Source organism: Dendrobates tinctorius, unplaced genomic scaffold (genome assembly GCF_039654945.1).
Source record: "Dendrobates tinctorius isolate UK_male_01 unplaced genomic scaffold, ASM3965494v1 ptg000028l, whole genome shotgun sequence".
Classification (NCBI taxonomy): Eukaryota; Metazoa; Chordata; class Amphibia; order Anura; family Dendrobatidae; genus Dendrobates; species Dendrobates tinctorius.
The window spans coordinates 49,698,307-49,715,981 of record NW_027361696.1 but is presented as its reverse complement, the minus strand read 5'-3'; the positions used below and the strand labels follow the sequence as shown (position 1 = coordinate 49,715,981).

General features: G+C 46.6%; 1 protein-coding gene across 1 annotated transcript in view; it reads left to right on the top strand.

The window, feature by feature from the left end:
- Positions 1 to 2,596: 2,596 nt before the first annotated feature.
- XRCC1 (X-ray repair cross complementing 1) overlaps positions 2,597 to 17,675 on the top strand; it is a 28,313-nt gene continuing 13,234 nt past the window's right edge. Inside the window, exons 1-12 of the mRNA XM_073570656.1 lie at positions 2,597 to 2,747; positions 8,682 to 8,857; positions 9,099 to 9,191; positions 9,300 to 9,407; positions 9,510 to 9,668; positions 9,741 to 9,815; positions 10,490 to 10,607; positions 11,090 to 11,196; positions 11,392 to 11,515; positions 11,880 to 12,108; positions 16,192 to 16,308; positions 16,574 to 16,667. Coding sequence (XP_073426757.1) covers positions 8,807 to 8,857; positions 9,099 to 9,191; positions 9,300 to 9,407; positions 9,510 to 9,668; positions 9,741 to 9,815; positions 10,490 to 10,607; positions 11,090 to 11,196; positions 11,392 to 11,515; positions 11,880 to 12,108; positions 16,192 to 16,308; positions 16,574 to 16,667 — 1,275 coding nt within the window. The 5' untranslated portion in view covers positions 2,597 to 2,747; positions 8,682 to 8,806. The remainder of the gene's footprint in view (positions 2,748 to 8,681; positions 8,858 to 9,098; positions 9,192 to 9,299; positions 9,408 to 9,509; positions 9,669 to 9,740; positions 9,816 to 10,489; positions 10,608 to 11,089; positions 11,197 to 11,391; positions 11,516 to 11,879; positions 12,109 to 16,191; positions 16,309 to 16,573; positions 16,668 to 17,675) is intronic.

Genomic DNA, 17,675 nt, shown 5'->3' with positions numbered 1-17,675 from the left:
TGCCAAACGATATGTTTGGCGTAAAGGCAACATAGCTCGTCACCCTGAACACACCATCCCCACTGTCAAACATGGTGATGGCAGCATCATGGTTTGGGCCTGCTTTTCTTCAGCAGGGACAGGGAAAATGGTTAAAATTGATGGGAAGATGGATAGAGCAAAATACAGGACAATTCTTGAAGAAATCCTGTTGGAGTCTGCAGAAGACCTGAGACTGGGATGGAGATTTGTCTTCCAACAAGACAATGATCCCAAACATAAAGCAAAATCTACAATGGAATGGTTCACAAATAAATGTATCCAGGTGATAGAATGGCCAAGTCAAAGTCCAGACCTGAATCCAATTGAGAATCTGTGGAAAGCGCTGAAAACTGCTGTTCACAAACGATCTCCATCAAACCTCACTGAGCTCGAGCTGTTTGCCAAGGAAGAATGGGCAAGAATTTCAGTCTCTCGATGTACAAAACTGATAGAGACATACCCCAAGTGACTTGCAGCTGTAATCGTAGCAAAAGGTGGCGCAACAAAGTATTAAGTTAAAGGGGCCGAATAATATTGCACGCCCCACTTTTCAGTTTTTCAATTTCCACAAAAATTTAAAATAACCAATAAATTTTGTTCATCTTCACAATTGTGCCCCACTTGTTGTTGATTCTTCACCAAAAATTTACATTTGGTATCCTTATGTTTTAAGCATGATATGTGGGAAAAGGCTGAAAAGTTCCATGGAGCCGAATACTTTCACAAGGCACTGTGTATAAAGGGGTTGTCCCAAAAGACATTAGCTGGAACCTGCCAACATAATATTGTATAGGGCCCTCTCTTTCAGCAGATAATGGTCGATCAGGAAAGGAAGAACATGAGAAAGAGTGATGACTTATCTCCAAATTTCCCAGATCACGATTCGATCGATCACCATGGGATGTGCCGCAAAAACAAGTCCGATACATGGAGGCCGGACTGAGAAACTTACAGGATTGCCAGACGCACCATGATGTCGGTATGATGACCTATAGCCAGAATAACAAGACTAGAAATGACATGGCTGCGATTTCTGGATTTATGAAATGGTGGTGGTTGATCCTCATCTATAGTCTGTTTCTTACTCTCCCTGAGACTGTACGTGCTTTCCGCATGGGACTGAGAATGACCAGTCACCACCACACAATGTCCAATCATCAACACACTGGTGCTAAAATATATTTTCCTCTACCATGAAGCCTCAGATGATATTCATAATCTAAGTGGGATAATGAGAGCCACGTCATATATCGGGGTAGACAGGGCACCGACAGCTATGACTCTATATTCCCTGAAGCCAACAGTCCCATAAACTATGCCGAGTGCTACCAAACACATCCAGTGACAGCGTAAGGTCGGGTTCACAATTGCGAGTGTGATGCGAGAAACTTGCATGAGTCTCTCATCTCAATACCCGGCACTGCCGACGACACTCGGGACCGGAGTGTACGGCTGCATGTATTTCTATGCAGCTGAGCGCTTCGGTCCCGAGTGCCGGGTATTGAGGTGAGAGACTCGCGCGAGATTCTTGCATCACACTCGCAAGTGTGACCCCGGCCTAAAGGAGGAGTTGGACTGGCCATCAGCTCTACTGACCCTAACATGTATTTTTAAGCAGCTGTCAGGTTCGGGTTGGCAACACAACGGCCAGTCTGTTAGTTGTGTTGTGATCCTTGTCCAACTTGTACGGCCATCTGACTGTTATTTCCATGTCAGTGGCCACTGTCGAAAGAGTCAAGAGTGACGGAGCTACTGCAGGCATTGTGGGTGCCGTTACCTTGCCACTGTAGCTAATGGCCAGCGGAAAACCTCAATCACCGCCATCTTGGTCCTCCCGTTAAGTGGAGCGTATTTCAGTATATGGAAAGAGGAATCAAATGATCACACGTTCAAATCCCCTAAAAAATAATGAAAAAAAGGTAAAAAAACAACACACATATACTGTATATATATAATTTAAAAACATGAAATCACCCTCATTTTTCCATAAAAAAGCACATTTGTCAACCCTGAAACTGTAAAAGTCCAATGGATCAAAATATAATATATACCGTATGGTAAATGCCAAAAAGAAGAATCGAAATTGCCAGTTTTCAGTCACGGCTAACCCTCCAAAATGCAATACAAAGAAATCAAAATGTTGTATATGTCCCAAAGTGGTATTAATAGAAACTACACCATAAAAGACAGGACCTCGCAAAGCTCCGTAGATGGAAAAATAAACAAAAAGTTACCGATCTCGGATATTTTTATTTTACAATGTTCAGAATGTTTTGAAAACTATAAAATAATGGAAAAAAAAATCTAAATTCTGTATATAGAACATATTGTGGGGCCTGTATATTCTCTGCTGTGTCATCAGTAGTAGTCATTACTTGCAATGCCTAGGTAGAAAGAATCTAAAAAAATGTTCAAGGTGTACAAAGATGGCCGACAACATCTACCCCTCATTGGTGTACAAGGATGGCCGACAACATCTACCCCTCATTGGTGTACAAAGATGGCCGACAACATCTACCCCTCATTGGTGTACAAAGATGGCCGACAACATTACCCTCATTGATGTACAAAGATATGGCTTCCAAAAAACTTCCGGCAGTGTGAGGGGAAAAAACATGGCTGGTATCGACTTCCGGTGCGCCTTATACTGCTGAAAGAGGATCACTTCCAGGGCGGGAGGTTTGGTCTCAGAGTGAGAAACGCTAGTGCCGTGGGCCGTGTGTACAGTATGTATTATCTATGCGGTTATATCTGTGTATGTATGCCCGGGGCTAGCGCACTGTGTGTATGGCATGTTACAGTGTGTCCTGTGTATAGGTGGTGGCCACAGAATGTAGTGTCTATTACTCACATTATTACATATGGATTGCCATAACATCCGTAGGAGTGACACTTCTGATGGACTACTCCAGCAGAATAATGAGCACAGCTCTGGAGTATAGTACAGGATGTACATGATCCCAGAGCTGCACTCACTATTCTGCTGGTGCAGTCACTGTGCACATACATTACATTACTGATCCTGAGTTCCATCCTGTATTATACTCCAGAGCTGCACTCACTATTCTGCTGGTGCAGTCACTGTGCACATACATTACATTACTGATCCTGAGTTCCATCCTGTATTATACCCCAGAGCTGCACTCACTATTCTGCTGGTGCAGCCACTGTGTACATACATTACATTACTGATCCTGAGTTCCATCCTGTATTATACTCCAGAGCTGCACTCACTATTCTGCTGGTGCAGACACTGTGTGCATACATTACATTACTGATCCTGAGTTCCATCCTGTATTATACCCCATAGCCGCACTCACTATTCTGCTGGTGCAGTCACTGTGTACATACATTACTGATCCTGAGTTCCATCCTGTATTATACTCCAGAGCCGCACTCACTATTCTGCTGGTGCAGTCACTGTGTACATACATTACACTACTGATCCTGAGTTCCATCCTGTATTATACCCCAGAGCTGCACTCACTATTCTGCTGGTGCAGTCACTGTGTACATACATTACATTACTGATCCTGTACTGATCCTGAGTTACATCCTGTATTATACCCCAGAGCTGCACTCACTATTCTGCTGGTGCAGTCACTGTGTACATACATTACATTACTGATCCTGAGTTCCATCCTGTATTATACCCCAGAGCCGCACTCACTATTCTGCTGGTGCAGTCACTGTGTACATACATTACATTACTGATCCTGAGTTCCATCCTGTATTATACCCCAGAGCTGCACTCACTATTCTGCTGGAGCAGTCACTGTGTACATACATTACATTACTGATCCTGAGTTACATCCTGTATTATACCCCAGAGCTGCACTCACTTTTCTGCAGGTGCAGTCACTGTGTACATACATTACATTACTGATCCTGAGTTCCATCCTGTATTATACCCCAGAGCCGCACTCACTATTCTGCTGGTGCAGTCACTGTGTACATACAGTTGTGGCCAAAAGTATTGACACCCCTGCAATTCTGTCGGATAATACTCAGTTTCTTCCTGAAAATGATTGCAAACACAAATTCTTTGGTATTATTATCTTCATTTAATTTGTCTTAAATGAAAAAACACAAAAAGAATTGTCCTAAAGCTAAATTGGATACAATTCCACACTAAACATAAAAAAGAGGGTGGACAAAAGTATTGGCACTGTTCGAAAAATCATGTGATGCTTCTCTAATTTGTGTAATTAACAGCACCTGTAACTTACCTGTGGCACCTAACAGGTGTTGGCAATAACTAAATCACACTTGCAGCCAGTTGACATGGATTAAAGTTGACTCAACCTCTGTCCTGTGTCCTTGTGTGTACCACATTGAGCATGGAGAAAAGAAAGAAGACCAAAGAACTGTCTGAGGACTTGAGAAACCAAATTGTGAGGAAGCATGAGCAATCTCAAGGCTACAAGTCCTTCTCCAAAGACCTGAATGTTCCTGTGTCTACCATGCGCAGTGTCATCAAGAAGTTTAAAGCCCATGGCACTGTGGCTAACCTCCCTAGATTTGGACGGAAAAGAAAAATTGACAAGAGATTTCAATGCAAGATTGTGCGGATGTTGGATAAAGAACCTCCACTAACATCCAAACAAGTTCAAGCTGCTCTGCAGTCCGAGGGTACAACAGTGTCAACCCGTACTATCCGTCGGCGTCTGAATGAAAAGGGACTGTATGGTAGGAGACCCAGGAAGACCCCACTTCTTACCCCGAGACATAAAAAAGCCAGGCTGGAGTTTGCCAAAACTTACCTGAAAAAGCCTAAAATGTTTTGGAAGAATGTTGAGACAAAAGTAGAGCTTTTTGGGCAAAGGCATCAACATAGAGTTTACAGGAGAAATAAAGAGGCATTCAAAGAAAAAAAACACGGTCCCTACAGTCAAACGTGGTGGAGGTTCCCTGATGTTTGGGGTTGCTTTGCTGCCTCTGGCACTGGACTGCTTGACCGTCTGCATGGCATTATGAAGTCTGAACACTATCAACAAATTTTACAGCATAATGTAGGGCCCAGTGTGAGAAAGCTGGGTCTCCCTCAGAGGTCATGGGTCTTCCAGCAGGACAATGACCCAAAACACACTTCAAAAAGCACTAGAAAATGGTTTGAGAGAAAGCACTGGAGACTTCTAAGGTGTCCAGCAATGAGTCCAGACCTGAATCCCATAGAACACCTGTGGAGAGATCTAAAAATGGCAGTTTGGAGAAGGCACCCTTCTAATATCAGGGACCTGGAGCAGTTTGCCAAAGAAGAATGGTCTAAAATTCCAGCAGAGCATTGTAAGAAACTCATTGATGGTTACCGGAAGCGGTTGGTCGCAGTTATTTTGGCTAAAGGTTGTGTAACCAAGTATTAGGCTGAGGGTGCCAATACTTTTGTCTGGCCCATTTTTTGGAGTTTTGTGTGAAATGATCAATGTTTTGCTTTTTGCTTCATTCTCTTTTGTGTTTTTTCATTTAAGACAAATTAAATGAAGATAATAATACCAAAGAATTTGTGTTTGCAATCATTTTCAGAAAGAAACTGAATATTATCTGACAAAATTGCAGGGGTGTCAATACTTTTGGCCACAACTGTACATTACATTACTGATCCTGAGTTCCATCCTGTATTATACCCCAGAGCTGCACTCACTATTCTGCTGGTGCAGTCACTGTGTACATACATTACTGATCCTGAGTTCCATCCTGTATTATACCCCAGAGCTGCGCTCACTATTCTGCTGGTGCAGTCACTGTGTGCATACATTACTGATCCTGAGTTACATCCTGTATTATACCCCAGAGCTGCACTCACTATTCTGCTGGTGCAGTCACTGTGTACAAACATTACATTACTGATCCTGAGCTACATCCTGTATTATACCCCAGAGCTGCACTCACTATTCTGCTGGTGCAGTCACTATGTACAAACATCACATTACTGATCCTGAGATACACCCTGTATTATACTCCAGAGCTGCACTCACTATTCTGCTGGTGCAGTCACTGTATACATACATTACATTACTGATCCTGAGTTACATACTGTATTGTACTCCAGAGCTGCACTCACTATTTTGCTGGTGAAGTCACTGTGTGCATACATTACATTACTGATCCTGAGTTACATCCTGTATTATACCCCAGAGCTGCACTCACTATTCTGCTGGTGCAGTCACTGTGTACATACATTACATTACTGATCCTGTACTGATCCTGAGTTACATCCTGTATTATACCCCAGAGCTGCACTCACTATTCTGCTGGTGCAGTCACTGTGTACATACATTACAATACTGATCCTGTACTGATCCTGAGTTACATCCTGTATTATACCCCAGAGCTGCACTCACCATTCTGCTGGTGCAGTCACTGTGTACATACATTACATTACTGATCCTGAGTTCCATCCTGTATTATACCCCAGAGCCGCACTCACTATTCTGCTGGTGCAGTCACTGTGTACATACATTACATTACTGATCCTGAGTTCCATCCTGTATTATACCCCAGAGCTGCACTCACTATTCTGCTGGTGCAGTCACTGTGTACATACATTACTGATCCTGAGTTCCATCCTGTATTATACCCCAGAGCTGCACTCACTATTCTGCTGGTGCAGTCACTGTGTACATACATTACTGATCCTGAGTTACATCCTGTATTATACCCCAGAGCTGCACTCACTATTCTGCTGGTGCAGTCACTGTGTACATACATTACATTACTGATCCTGAGTTACATCCTGTATTATACCCCAGAGCTGCACTCACTATTCTGCTGGTGCAGTCACTGTGTACATACATTACATTACTGATCCTGAGTTACATCCTGTATTATACCCCAGAGAGCTGCACTCACTATTCTGCTGGTGCAGCCACTGTGTACATACATTACATTACTGATCCTGAGTTCCATCCTGTATTATACCCCAGAGCTGCACTCACTTTTCTGCAGGTGCAGTCACTGTGTACATACATTACATTACTGATCCTGAGTTACATCCTGTATTATACCCCAGAGCTGCACTCACTATTCTGCTGGTGCAGTCACTGTGTACATACATTACATTACTGATCCTGAGTTACATCCTGTATTATACCCCAGAGCCGCACTCACTATTCTGCTGGTGCAGTCACTGTGTACATACATTACATTACTGATCCTGAGTTCCATCCTGTATTATACCCCAGAGCTGCACTCACTATTCTGCTGGTGTAGTCACTGTGTACATACATTACTGATCCTGAGTTCCATCCTGTATTATACCCCAGAGCTGCACTCACTATTCTGCTGGTGCAGTCACTGTGTACATACATTACTGATCCTGAGTTCCATCCTGTATTATACCCCAGAGCTGCACTCACTATTCTGCTGGTGCAGTTACTGTGTACATACATTACTGATCCTGAGTTACATCCTGTATTATACCCCAGAGCTGCACTCACTATTCTGCTGGTGCAGTCACTGTGTACAAACATTACATTACTGATCCTGAGCTACATCCTGTATTATACCCCAGAGCTGCACTCACTATTCTGCTGGTGCAGTCACTATGTACAAACATCACATAACTGATCCTGAGATACACCCTGTATTATACTCCAGAGCTGCACTCACTATTCTGCTGGTGCAGTCACTGTGTACATACATTACATTACTGATCCTGAGTTACATACTGTATTGTACTCCAGAGCTGCACTCACTATTTTGCTGGTGCAGTCACTGTGTGCATACATTACATTACTGATCCTGAGTTACATCCTGTATTATACTCCAGAGCTGCACTCACTATTCTGCTGGTGCAGTCACTGTGTACATACATTACATTACTGATCCTGAGTTACATCCTGTATTATACCCCAGAGCTGCACTCACTATTCTGCTGGTGCAGTCACTGTGTACATACATTACATTACTGATCCTGAGTTACATCCTGTATTATACCCCAGAGCTGCACTCACTATTCTGCTGGTGCAGTCACTGTGTACATACATTACATTACTGATCCTGAGTTACATCCTGTATTATACCCCAGAGCTGCACTCACTATTCTGCTGGTGCAGTCACTGTGTACATACATTACATTACTGATCCTGAGTTACATCCTGTATTATACCCCAGAGCTGCACTCACTATTCTGCTGGTGCAGTCACTGTGTACATACATTACATTACTGATCCTGAGCTACATCCTGTATTATACCCCAGAGCTGCACTCACTATTCTGCTGGTGCAGTCACTATGTACAAACATCACATTACTGATCCTGAGATACACCCTGTATTATACTCCAGAGCTGCACTCACTATTCTGCTGGTGCAGTCACTGTGTACATACATTACATTACTGATCCTGAGTTACATACTGTATTGTACTCCAGAGCTGCACTCACTATTTTGCTGGTGCAGTCACTGTGTGCATACATTACATTACTGATCCTGAGTTACATCCTGTATTATACTCCAGAGCTGCACTCACTATTCTGCTGGTGGAGTCACTGTGTACATACATTACATTACTGATCCTGAGTTACATCCTGTATTATACCCCAGAGCTGCACTCACTATTCTGCTGGTGCAGTCACTGTGTACATACATTACATTATGGGTGGGTTCTATGCTTATTTAAATAAACTTTATAAAAAAAAGCACAATTGAACCCCTTTTGCAGTGTTGCTGGGTCTCGCTTTCTGGTACGTGTAGTGGGCATGTGCTGGCAGCCCGTGGAGCACGGTAGAAGACTGGTCGGTTGAGCGGCTCTTGGGTTTCTGTGTCGCTCCCTAGAAAGGGAGAAAGATGCCAGAGATCAAACTGAAGCACGTGGTGTCCTGTAGCAGCGCGGACACGGTGAGTATCGGCACACGTGAAGGTGAGGATGGCTGGGTGAGTCTATTTAAAGGGACGGCGCAATTTGATGCTTCATGTGACCTTGTGCATCGTCCACACAGTGCGGAAAATGTCTGCACAGAAATTGCCATGTGGATGTTTATATGTGCAGGACGGCCATTCATTGTGCGTAGGGTAAAATCCGCACTTTGCTGACCCCGGTTGCTTACATCTTCCTCCTCTTCCTCCTTCTTCGTCTTAGACTCACACCGCAGAGAACCTACTGAAGCCTGACACCTACCGAAAATGGAAAGCAAAACAAGCCGGGGAGAAGCAGGTCTCAGTGATCCTGCAGGTGCGTAGCGTAGCCTGGGTCTTGTGCCGCCGGCTAGATATTTGCGGAGAGTGCACTTCTGGTCCTCCTCTTCCATAGGGTCTGACCCGACTGTCGTTGTCTCCTTAGTTTGAGAAGGAAGAGCAGATCCATAGCATCGACATCGGAAACGAAGGCTCTGCGTTTGTGGAGTTGCTGGTTGGTCATTCCACGTCCGTCAGTGAGCAGGAGTATGAGGTCAGGATTGAGGCGGTCTTCATACTTCTGCTTGTGGTCAGTGAATGGAAACAATCCAGGGGTCTCACATACTCTTCTACTTGGCCCAATGTCCTCCATCAGGTGCTCCTGGGAATGTCGTCCTTTATGTCACCCAGCGAGAGCAAGAACGGCAGCAACCTGAACCGCACGCGGATGTTCGGGTCGGACAAGCTGGTGAAAACGGCGGCGGAGAAGAAGTGGGACCGGGTGAAGATCGTGTGCACTCAGCCGTACACCAAGGTAAGCGGCATCCGCAGCGTCTGCCTCGTCGTGTGCCATAGTCCGGTAACTTACCGTTCTTGTCCATTGTAGAATCTGGCGTACGGACTGTCATTTATACGTTTCCATTCGCCTCCGGACAAAGACGACCCTCCTCCCTCGTCTCCGGTCAGTATCTGTCGCCATCGCTGCTTCTGCTCCTTCTGATGTCTATTGTGTTCTGTGTATTAAAGGGCACATAATATCAATGACCCCCACCCATCATTATCAGACCGATGGGGGTCCAACACCTGACACCCATCACCGATCAGATCTGATGGTGGAGAGATGTAAACAGTAAACGGAGCTGAATTTTAAGTGTAGCAGCCGCTGCTGTGCAAACCAGCTCCTGTTCAGACAGTGGGGTCTTCTCATTAATGCTGCTCAGTGTTTACATCCGGATGTCAGGTATCAGACCCCCACTTTAACCTGTTCAGGTGCAGCACAAATTTATTGCATATGTAACGCTGAGATTAGAGGTTCCTATGTTCTAGAAGGAGCAGGTTGTTACTTGGATGATAAAGACCACCAGGGACCCCCAGAAGGCAGAAGTACCCCTTCTTCTCTTTTCCAGCCTACCAAGCACTCAGCTATGCTGCCGCTATAAGACCTGGCGTATATACACCTCCACCATAGTTTAGACTCAGGGGCTTGGCAGACCAGCTTTACCCCAGATGCCCTGGTTACGACGATCACAAAAGGAGTGCATTCTTGGAAAAAATGACAATTTTTTTTAATCTTCTTCTTATTATTATTATTGAACTTTATTTTTTTATCTGTTTTTTTATAATGTTTGCTTACAGAAAGTCACCAAGCTGGGGCAGTTCAAGGTGAAAGATGAGGAGAGTTCGTCCCCCTCAATGCGTCCTGGAAGTCTTTTCTTCAATCGTGCGAGCAAAACTGAAATAACACCCCCGAAAGGTAAAGAAAGGTGATAAAATGTATGTCTGTTCTTGTATATGCGGACCCCCAATCCATTGTCTGTGGAAGTGCTGGAGTAGAGAAAGCCGAGTGCAGCGCTCATCCAGCCATCCCATAGACAGAGCGGAGCGGTTCCTTAGCAGTCCCGAGCATGCTCACCTCTGATCCTACCCCAATCTCTGGACCACGGGGTCCCCAAAAGTCCCGAGCATGCTCACCATATAATATACGGGTTAAATAATATATGTTTGAAAGATCGGAATATATTTTAATTATTATTTACATTTTCTAATATCTTTTATTTTTTATTATTACCTTTAATTTTTTTTAGTCCCAGGGGACTTAAACCTGCGATTGTTATTTCGCAGGATGACCGGTTACATTGCTCGTAGTCGACCCACAGTAAATTACTCTCCCGTCCTAAAATGCGTAAGGTCTCCATGCTCCTTTACAGTAACTGTCTCTTTTATTTTCCCGTGTAGCCCCACAGACCAGCTACGCTGCAGCGACATTACAGGGGTCCAGCTCTACCGAAACGAACGCTGAAAAACAAATGACTAAAACGCCCCCCAGCAGCACAACCCCAAAGGTAACATATCTCATCATTCCATACATCATGGGTGACTTCTGCCTTCCTAGCCCAGCTGCGGCCTATGAGGCAGCACCACACCATACTTAAACTCCTAGCATGGGTGCTGGAAATTACGAGATATTGTTCCTGTTCTCCCATCCGGTTGCCTCACAAACCAGTATGGTAGTTTTCACTTCCTGTCTTTCACCTTAGGATCCATCTTCTGGAAAACGCAAGTACGAGTTTAAAAAAGAGCCCCCGAGTCACCCACACACCAAGGTTTCCCCGTCCCACGCCAAAGAGGGCAACTCTCAGCCCATGCCCAAAAAAATGAAAGGTAATGTAATGATATTGTTCCTGATTGCATTGTTGTTATTTTTTTTATCCAGGAGCAGAAAGAATTACTTTTTTTTTTTTTTTTTTTTTTTAAACAGCACCACCCCTCATTTACAGGTTGTGTGCGGTATTACACCTCAGCCATATTTAATGAGCCGAGCACTAATGCCTAAGACAATCCATGCAAAGGTGTCACGAGGCATCTGGACCATGGTCCTGCAAACTTCCTGGGTGCCTTACAACCTCATGGTATTGTGAAAGCCTAGTAGCAGCACCCAGGATGGATGCAACCATTCACGTGCCGGCCAGCGACGTTTTTAGGACCCTGGTCCAGCTGCTGTACTCTTGTGTTCCTGTCATTTTAGCTGAGCCGCAACCTGCACCCTCTGTAAAGAAGACTTCTCCACCAGAGAAACCTTCTCAGAAGAAGACCCCCACCACCTCCCAGCCCGTAGAGCTGAACCGGATCTTACAAGGGACGGTGTTTGTACTGAGTGGTTTTCAGAATCCGTTCCGATCTGACCTTAGGGATAAAGCCCTGGAGATGGGGGCCAAATACCGACCCGACTGGACCCCGGACAGCACCCACCTCATGTAGGTAGAATTGTCTGTGGCTCCAATACGGCATCACTTCATGATCAATGGCACCATGAGTGCGAATTGCGCTCAGTGTTCATAAAGTGCTGTGTCCCATACCCTGTGTACCCTTGTAAAGTGCTGCGTCACATACTCTGTTTACCCTGGTAATGTGCTGCATCATGTACCCTGTGTATCCTGGTAAAGTGATGTGTCCCATACCCTGTGTTCCTTGGTAAAGTGCTGCGTCCCCTACCTTATGTACTCTGGTAAAGTGCTGTGTCCCATACCCTGTGTACCCTAGTAAAGTGCTGCGTCCCGTACCCTGTGTACCCTAGTAAAGTGCTGCGTCCCGTACCCTGTGTACCCTAGTAAAGTGCTGCGTCCCGTACCCTAGTAAAGTGCTGCGTCCCGTACCCTAGTAAAGTGCTGCGTCCCGTACCCTGTGTACCCTAGTAAAGTGCTGCGTCCCATTCCCTGTGTAACCTAGTAAAGTGCTGCGTCCCGTACCCTGTGTAACCTAGTAAAGTGCGTCCCGTACCCTGTGTACCCTAGTAAAGTGCTGCGTCCCGTACCCTGTGTAACCTAGTAAAGTGCTGCGTCCCGTACCCTGTGTAACCTAGTAAAGTGCTGCGTCCCGTACCCTGTGTAACCTAGTAAAGTGCTGCGTCCCGTACCCTGTGTAACCTAGTAAAGTGCTGCGTCCCGTACCCTGTGTAACCTAGTAAAGTGCTGCGTCCCGTACCCTGTGTAACCTAGTAAAGTGCTGCGTCCCGTACCCTGTGTAACCTAGTAAAGTGCTGCGTCCCGTACCCTGTGTACCCTAGTAAAGTGCTGCGTCCCGTACCCTGTGTAACCTAGTAAAGTGCTGCGTCCCGAACCCTAGTAAAGAGCTGCGTCCCGTACCCTAGTAAAGTGCTGCGTCCCGTACCCTAGTAAAGTGCTGCGTCCCGTACCCTAGTAAAGTGCTGCGTCCCGTACCCTAGTAAAGTGCTGCGTCCCGTTCCCTAGTAAAGTGCTGCGTCCCGTACCCTGTGTACCCTAGTAAAGTGCTGCGTCCCGTACCCTGTGTACCCTAGTAAAGTGCTGCGTCCCGTACCCTAGTAAAGTGCTGCGTCCCGTACCCTAGTAAAGTGCTGCGTCCCGTACCCTGTGTACCCTAGTAAAGTGCTGCGTCCCGTACCCTGTGTACCCTAGTAAAGTGCTGCGTCCCGTACCCTAGTAAAGTGCTGCGTCCCGTACCCTAGTAAAGTGCTGCGTCCCGTACCCTAGTAAAGTGCTGCGTCCCGTACCCTGTGTACCCTAGTAAAGTGCTGCGTCCCGTACCCTGTGTACCCTAGTAAAGTGCTGCGTCCCGTACCCTAGTAAAGTGCTGCGTCCCGTACCCTAGTAAAGTGCTGCGTCCCGTACCCTAGTAAAGTGCTGCGTCCCGTACCCTGTGTACCCTAGTAAAGTGCTGCGTCCCGTACCCTGTGTACCCTAGTAAAGTGCTGCGTCCCGTACCCTAGTAAAGTGCTGCGTCCCGTACCCTGTGTACCCTAGTAAAGTGCTGCGTCCCGTACCCTGTGTAACCTAGTAAAGTGCTGCGTCCCGTACCCTGTGTAACCTAGTAAAGTGCTGCGTCCCGTACCCTGTGTAACCTAGTAAAGTGCTGCGTCCCGTACCCTGTGTAACCTAGTAAAGTGCTGCGTCCCGTACCCTGTGTAACCTAGTAAAGTGCTGCGTCCCGTACCCTGTGTAACCTAGTAAAGTGCTGCGTCCCGTACCCTGTGTAACCTAGTAAAGTGCTGCGTCCCGTACCCTGTGTAACCTAGTAAAGTGCTGCGTCCCGTACCCTGTGTAACCTAGTAAAGTGCTGCGTCCCGTACCCTGTGTAACCTAGTAAAGTGCTGCGTCCCGTACCCTGTGTACCCTAGTAAAGTGCTGCGTCCCGTACCCTGTGTAACCTAGTAAAGTGCTGCGTCCCGTACCCTAGTAAAGTGCTGCGTCCCGTACCCTAGTAAAGTGCTGCGTCCCGTACCCTAGTAAAGTGCTGCGTCCCGTACCCTGTGTACCCTAGTAAAGTGCTGCGTCCCGTACCCTGTGTACCCTAGTAAAGTGCTGCGTCCCGTACCCTGTGTACCCTAGTAAAGTGCTGCGTCCCGTACCCTAGTAAAGTGCTGCGTCCCGTACCCTAGTAAAGTGCTGCGTCCCGTACCCTGTGTACCCTAGTAAAGTGCTGCGTCCCGTACCCTGTGTACCCTAGTAAAGTGCTGCGTCCCGTACCCTAGTAAAGTGCTGCGTCCCGTACCCTAGTAAAGTGCTGCGTCCCGTACCCTGTGTACCCTAGTAAAGTGCTGCGTCCCGTACCCTGTGTACCCTAGTAAAGTGCTGCGTCCCGTACCCTAGTAAAGTGCTGCGTCCCGTACCCTAGTAAAGTGCTGCGTCCCGTACCCTGTGTAACCTAGTAAAGTGCTGCGTCCCGTACCCTGTGTAACCTAGTAAAGTGCTGCGTCCCGTACCCTAGTAAAGTGCTGCGTCCCGTACCCTAGTAAAGTGCTGCGTCCCGTACCCTAGTAAAGTGCTGCGTCCCGTACCCTGTGTAACCTAGTAAAGTGCTGCGTCCCGTACCCTGTGTAACCTAGTAAAGTGCTGCGTCCTGTACCCTGTGTACCCTAGTAAAGTGCTGCGTCCCGTACCCTGTGTAACCTAGTAAAGTGCTGCGTCCCGTACCCTGTGTACCCTAGTAAAGTGCTGCGTCCCGTACCCTAGTAAAGTGCTGCGTCCCGTACCCTAGTAAAGTGCTGCGTCCCGTACCCTAGTAAAGTACTGCGTCCCGTACCCTGTGTAACCTAGTAAAGTGCTGCGTCCCGTACCCTGTGTACCCTAGTAAAGTGCTGCGTCCCGTTCCCTAGTAAAGTGCTGCGTCCCGTTCCCTAGTAAAGTGCTGCGTCCCGTACCCTGTGTAACCTAGTAAAGTGCTGCGTCCCGTACCCTGTGTAACCTAGTAAAGTGCTGCGTCCCGTACCCTGTGTAACCTAGTAAAGTGCTGCGTCCCGTACCCTGTGTAACCTAGTAAAGTGCTGCGTCCCGTACCCTGTGTACCCTAGTAAAGTGCTGCGTCCCGTACCCTGTGTACCCTAGTAAAGTGCTGCGTCCCGTACCCTGTGTACCCTAGTAAAGTGCTGCGTCCCGTTCCCTAGTAAAGTGCTGCGGCCCGTACCCTGTGTACCCTAGTAAAGTGCTGCGTCCCGTACCCTGCGTACCCTAGTAAAGTGCTGCGTCCCGTACCCTGTGTACCCTAGTAAAGTGCTGCGTCCCGTACCCTGTGTACCCTAGTAAAGTGCTGCGTCCCGTACCCTGTGTACCCTAGTAAAGTGCTGCGTCCCGTACCCTGTGTACCCTAGTAAAGTGCTGCGTCCCGTACCCTGTGTACCCTAGTAAAGTGCTGCGTCCCGTACCCTGTGTACCCTAGTAAAGTGCTGCGTCCCGTACCCTGGTAAAGTGCTGCGTCCCGTACCCTGTGTAGTATACCCTAGTAAAGTGCTGCGTCCCGTACCCTGTGTAGTATACCCTAGTAAAGTGCTGCGTCCCGTACCATGTGTACCCTAGTAAAGTGCTGCGTCCCGTACCCTGGTAAAGTGCTGCGTCCCGTACCCTGTGTAGTATACCCTAGTAAAGTGCTGCATCCCGTACCTTCGTAAAGTGCTACGTGCCATACCCTGTGTTCCTTGGTAAAGTGTTGCGTCCCGTACCCTGTGTTCCTTGGTAAAGTGCTGCGTCCCCTACCTTGTGTACTCTGGTAAAGTGCTGCGTCCCGTACCCTGTGTAGTATACCCTAGTAAAGTGCTGCGGCCATACCCTGTGTTCCTTGGTAAAGTGTTGCGTCCCGTACCCTGTGTACCCTAGTAAAGTGCTGTGTCCTCTACCCTGTGTACCCTGGTAAAGTGCTGCGTCCCGTACCCTCCCCAAGGCCACCGGGAAGTACAGGAAACTGCGGCACGACCCCTTTCAAGTCAGTGGGGCAGACCACTGTTCCCTGCCCCCGGTGTCAGGTTGACTGGGCTCCGATCAATCATTGAACTCATAGTCACATTTTTTTTATACACATTTTTTTTTTAGATGTGCATTTGCTAACACCCCAAAATACGGTCAAGTCAAAGCTGCCGGAGGAATCATTGTGCGCAAGGAGTGGATTCTGGACTGTTACAAAAAGAAGCAGCGTTTACCCTATAAGCAGTAAGTCACGTCATGCGGGTCACGGACTCCAGATCCCCTGCATGGAGGTAAATGATAAAATCCTGGCATCCTGCAGTCACCACTAGGGGGTGCTCAGAGTATAACTAGGGTACAGTAACCTTGGGGGGGATACCTGCAGGCAGGAGGCGGCTCACAGTGCTCAAATCTGGTGGCCGCGGACTACTGACGTGGCCGCAGGGACCTGATTCTGCCATCAATTCACTCATCTCTCGTCCTGAATTTTGATATTTTCTGTTCTTTTCAGATATTTGATGGTCGGGGCCGACAGCAGCAGTGAAGAGGATGACGACAGCGAAGACGACTCTCCACCCCGACAGAAAGCTCAGACACACAGACCGGTAATTATTCTGTTCCTTAGGACGCATTCACACATCTACGTGTCACAGACTGGACACGGGTTTACGGAATTGACACTCCACAGTATATTTCAGGCTGATGGGTTCAGCTCGGGAGACCAGTTGGTTGGTATTCGGAGGGTTATCCTGGATTAGAAAAACATAGCTAATATCTTCTAAAAACAGTACGACCCCAGTCCACGGGTCATGTGTGGTACTGCACCTTAGTGCTATTAAAATGAATGGAGCTGAAATGCAAAAATAGACCCGAACTTGGACAACATTTTTTAGAATAAAGCAGCCATTTGTGTTATTTTCCTGCCCCTTTAAGAGTCAATGTCAGGAGATCTTTCTATTGACTTACTGAGGGTAGTAGTAGCAGATAATAAGATCTGTAATATATATATATATATATTCAGTTGTGGCCAAAAGTATTGACACCCCTGCAATTTTGTCAGCTAATACTCAGTTTCTTCCTGAAAATGATTGCAAACACAAATTCTTTATTATCTTCATTTTATTTGTCTTAAATGAAAAAACACAAAAAGAATTGTCCTAAAGCCAAATTGGATATAATTCCACACCAAACATAAAAAAGAGGGTGGACAAAAGTATTGGCACTGTTCGAAAAATCATGTGATGCTTCTCTAATTTGTGTAATTAACAGCACCTGTAACTTACCTGTGGCACCTAACAGGTGTTGGCAATAACTAAATCACACTTGCAGCCAGTTGACATGGATTAAAGTTGACTCAACCTCTGTCCTGTGTCCTTGTGTGTACCACATTGAGCATGGAGAAAAGAAAGAAGACCAAAGAACTGTCTGAGGACTTGAGATACCAAATTGTGAGGAAGCATGAGCAATCTCAAGGCTACAAGTTCATCTCCAAAGACCTGAATGTTCCTGTGTCTACCGTGCGCAGTGTCATCAAGAAGTTTAAAGCCCATGGCACTGTGGCTAACCTAGATGTGGACGGAAAAGAAAAATTGACAAGATTTCAACGCAAGATT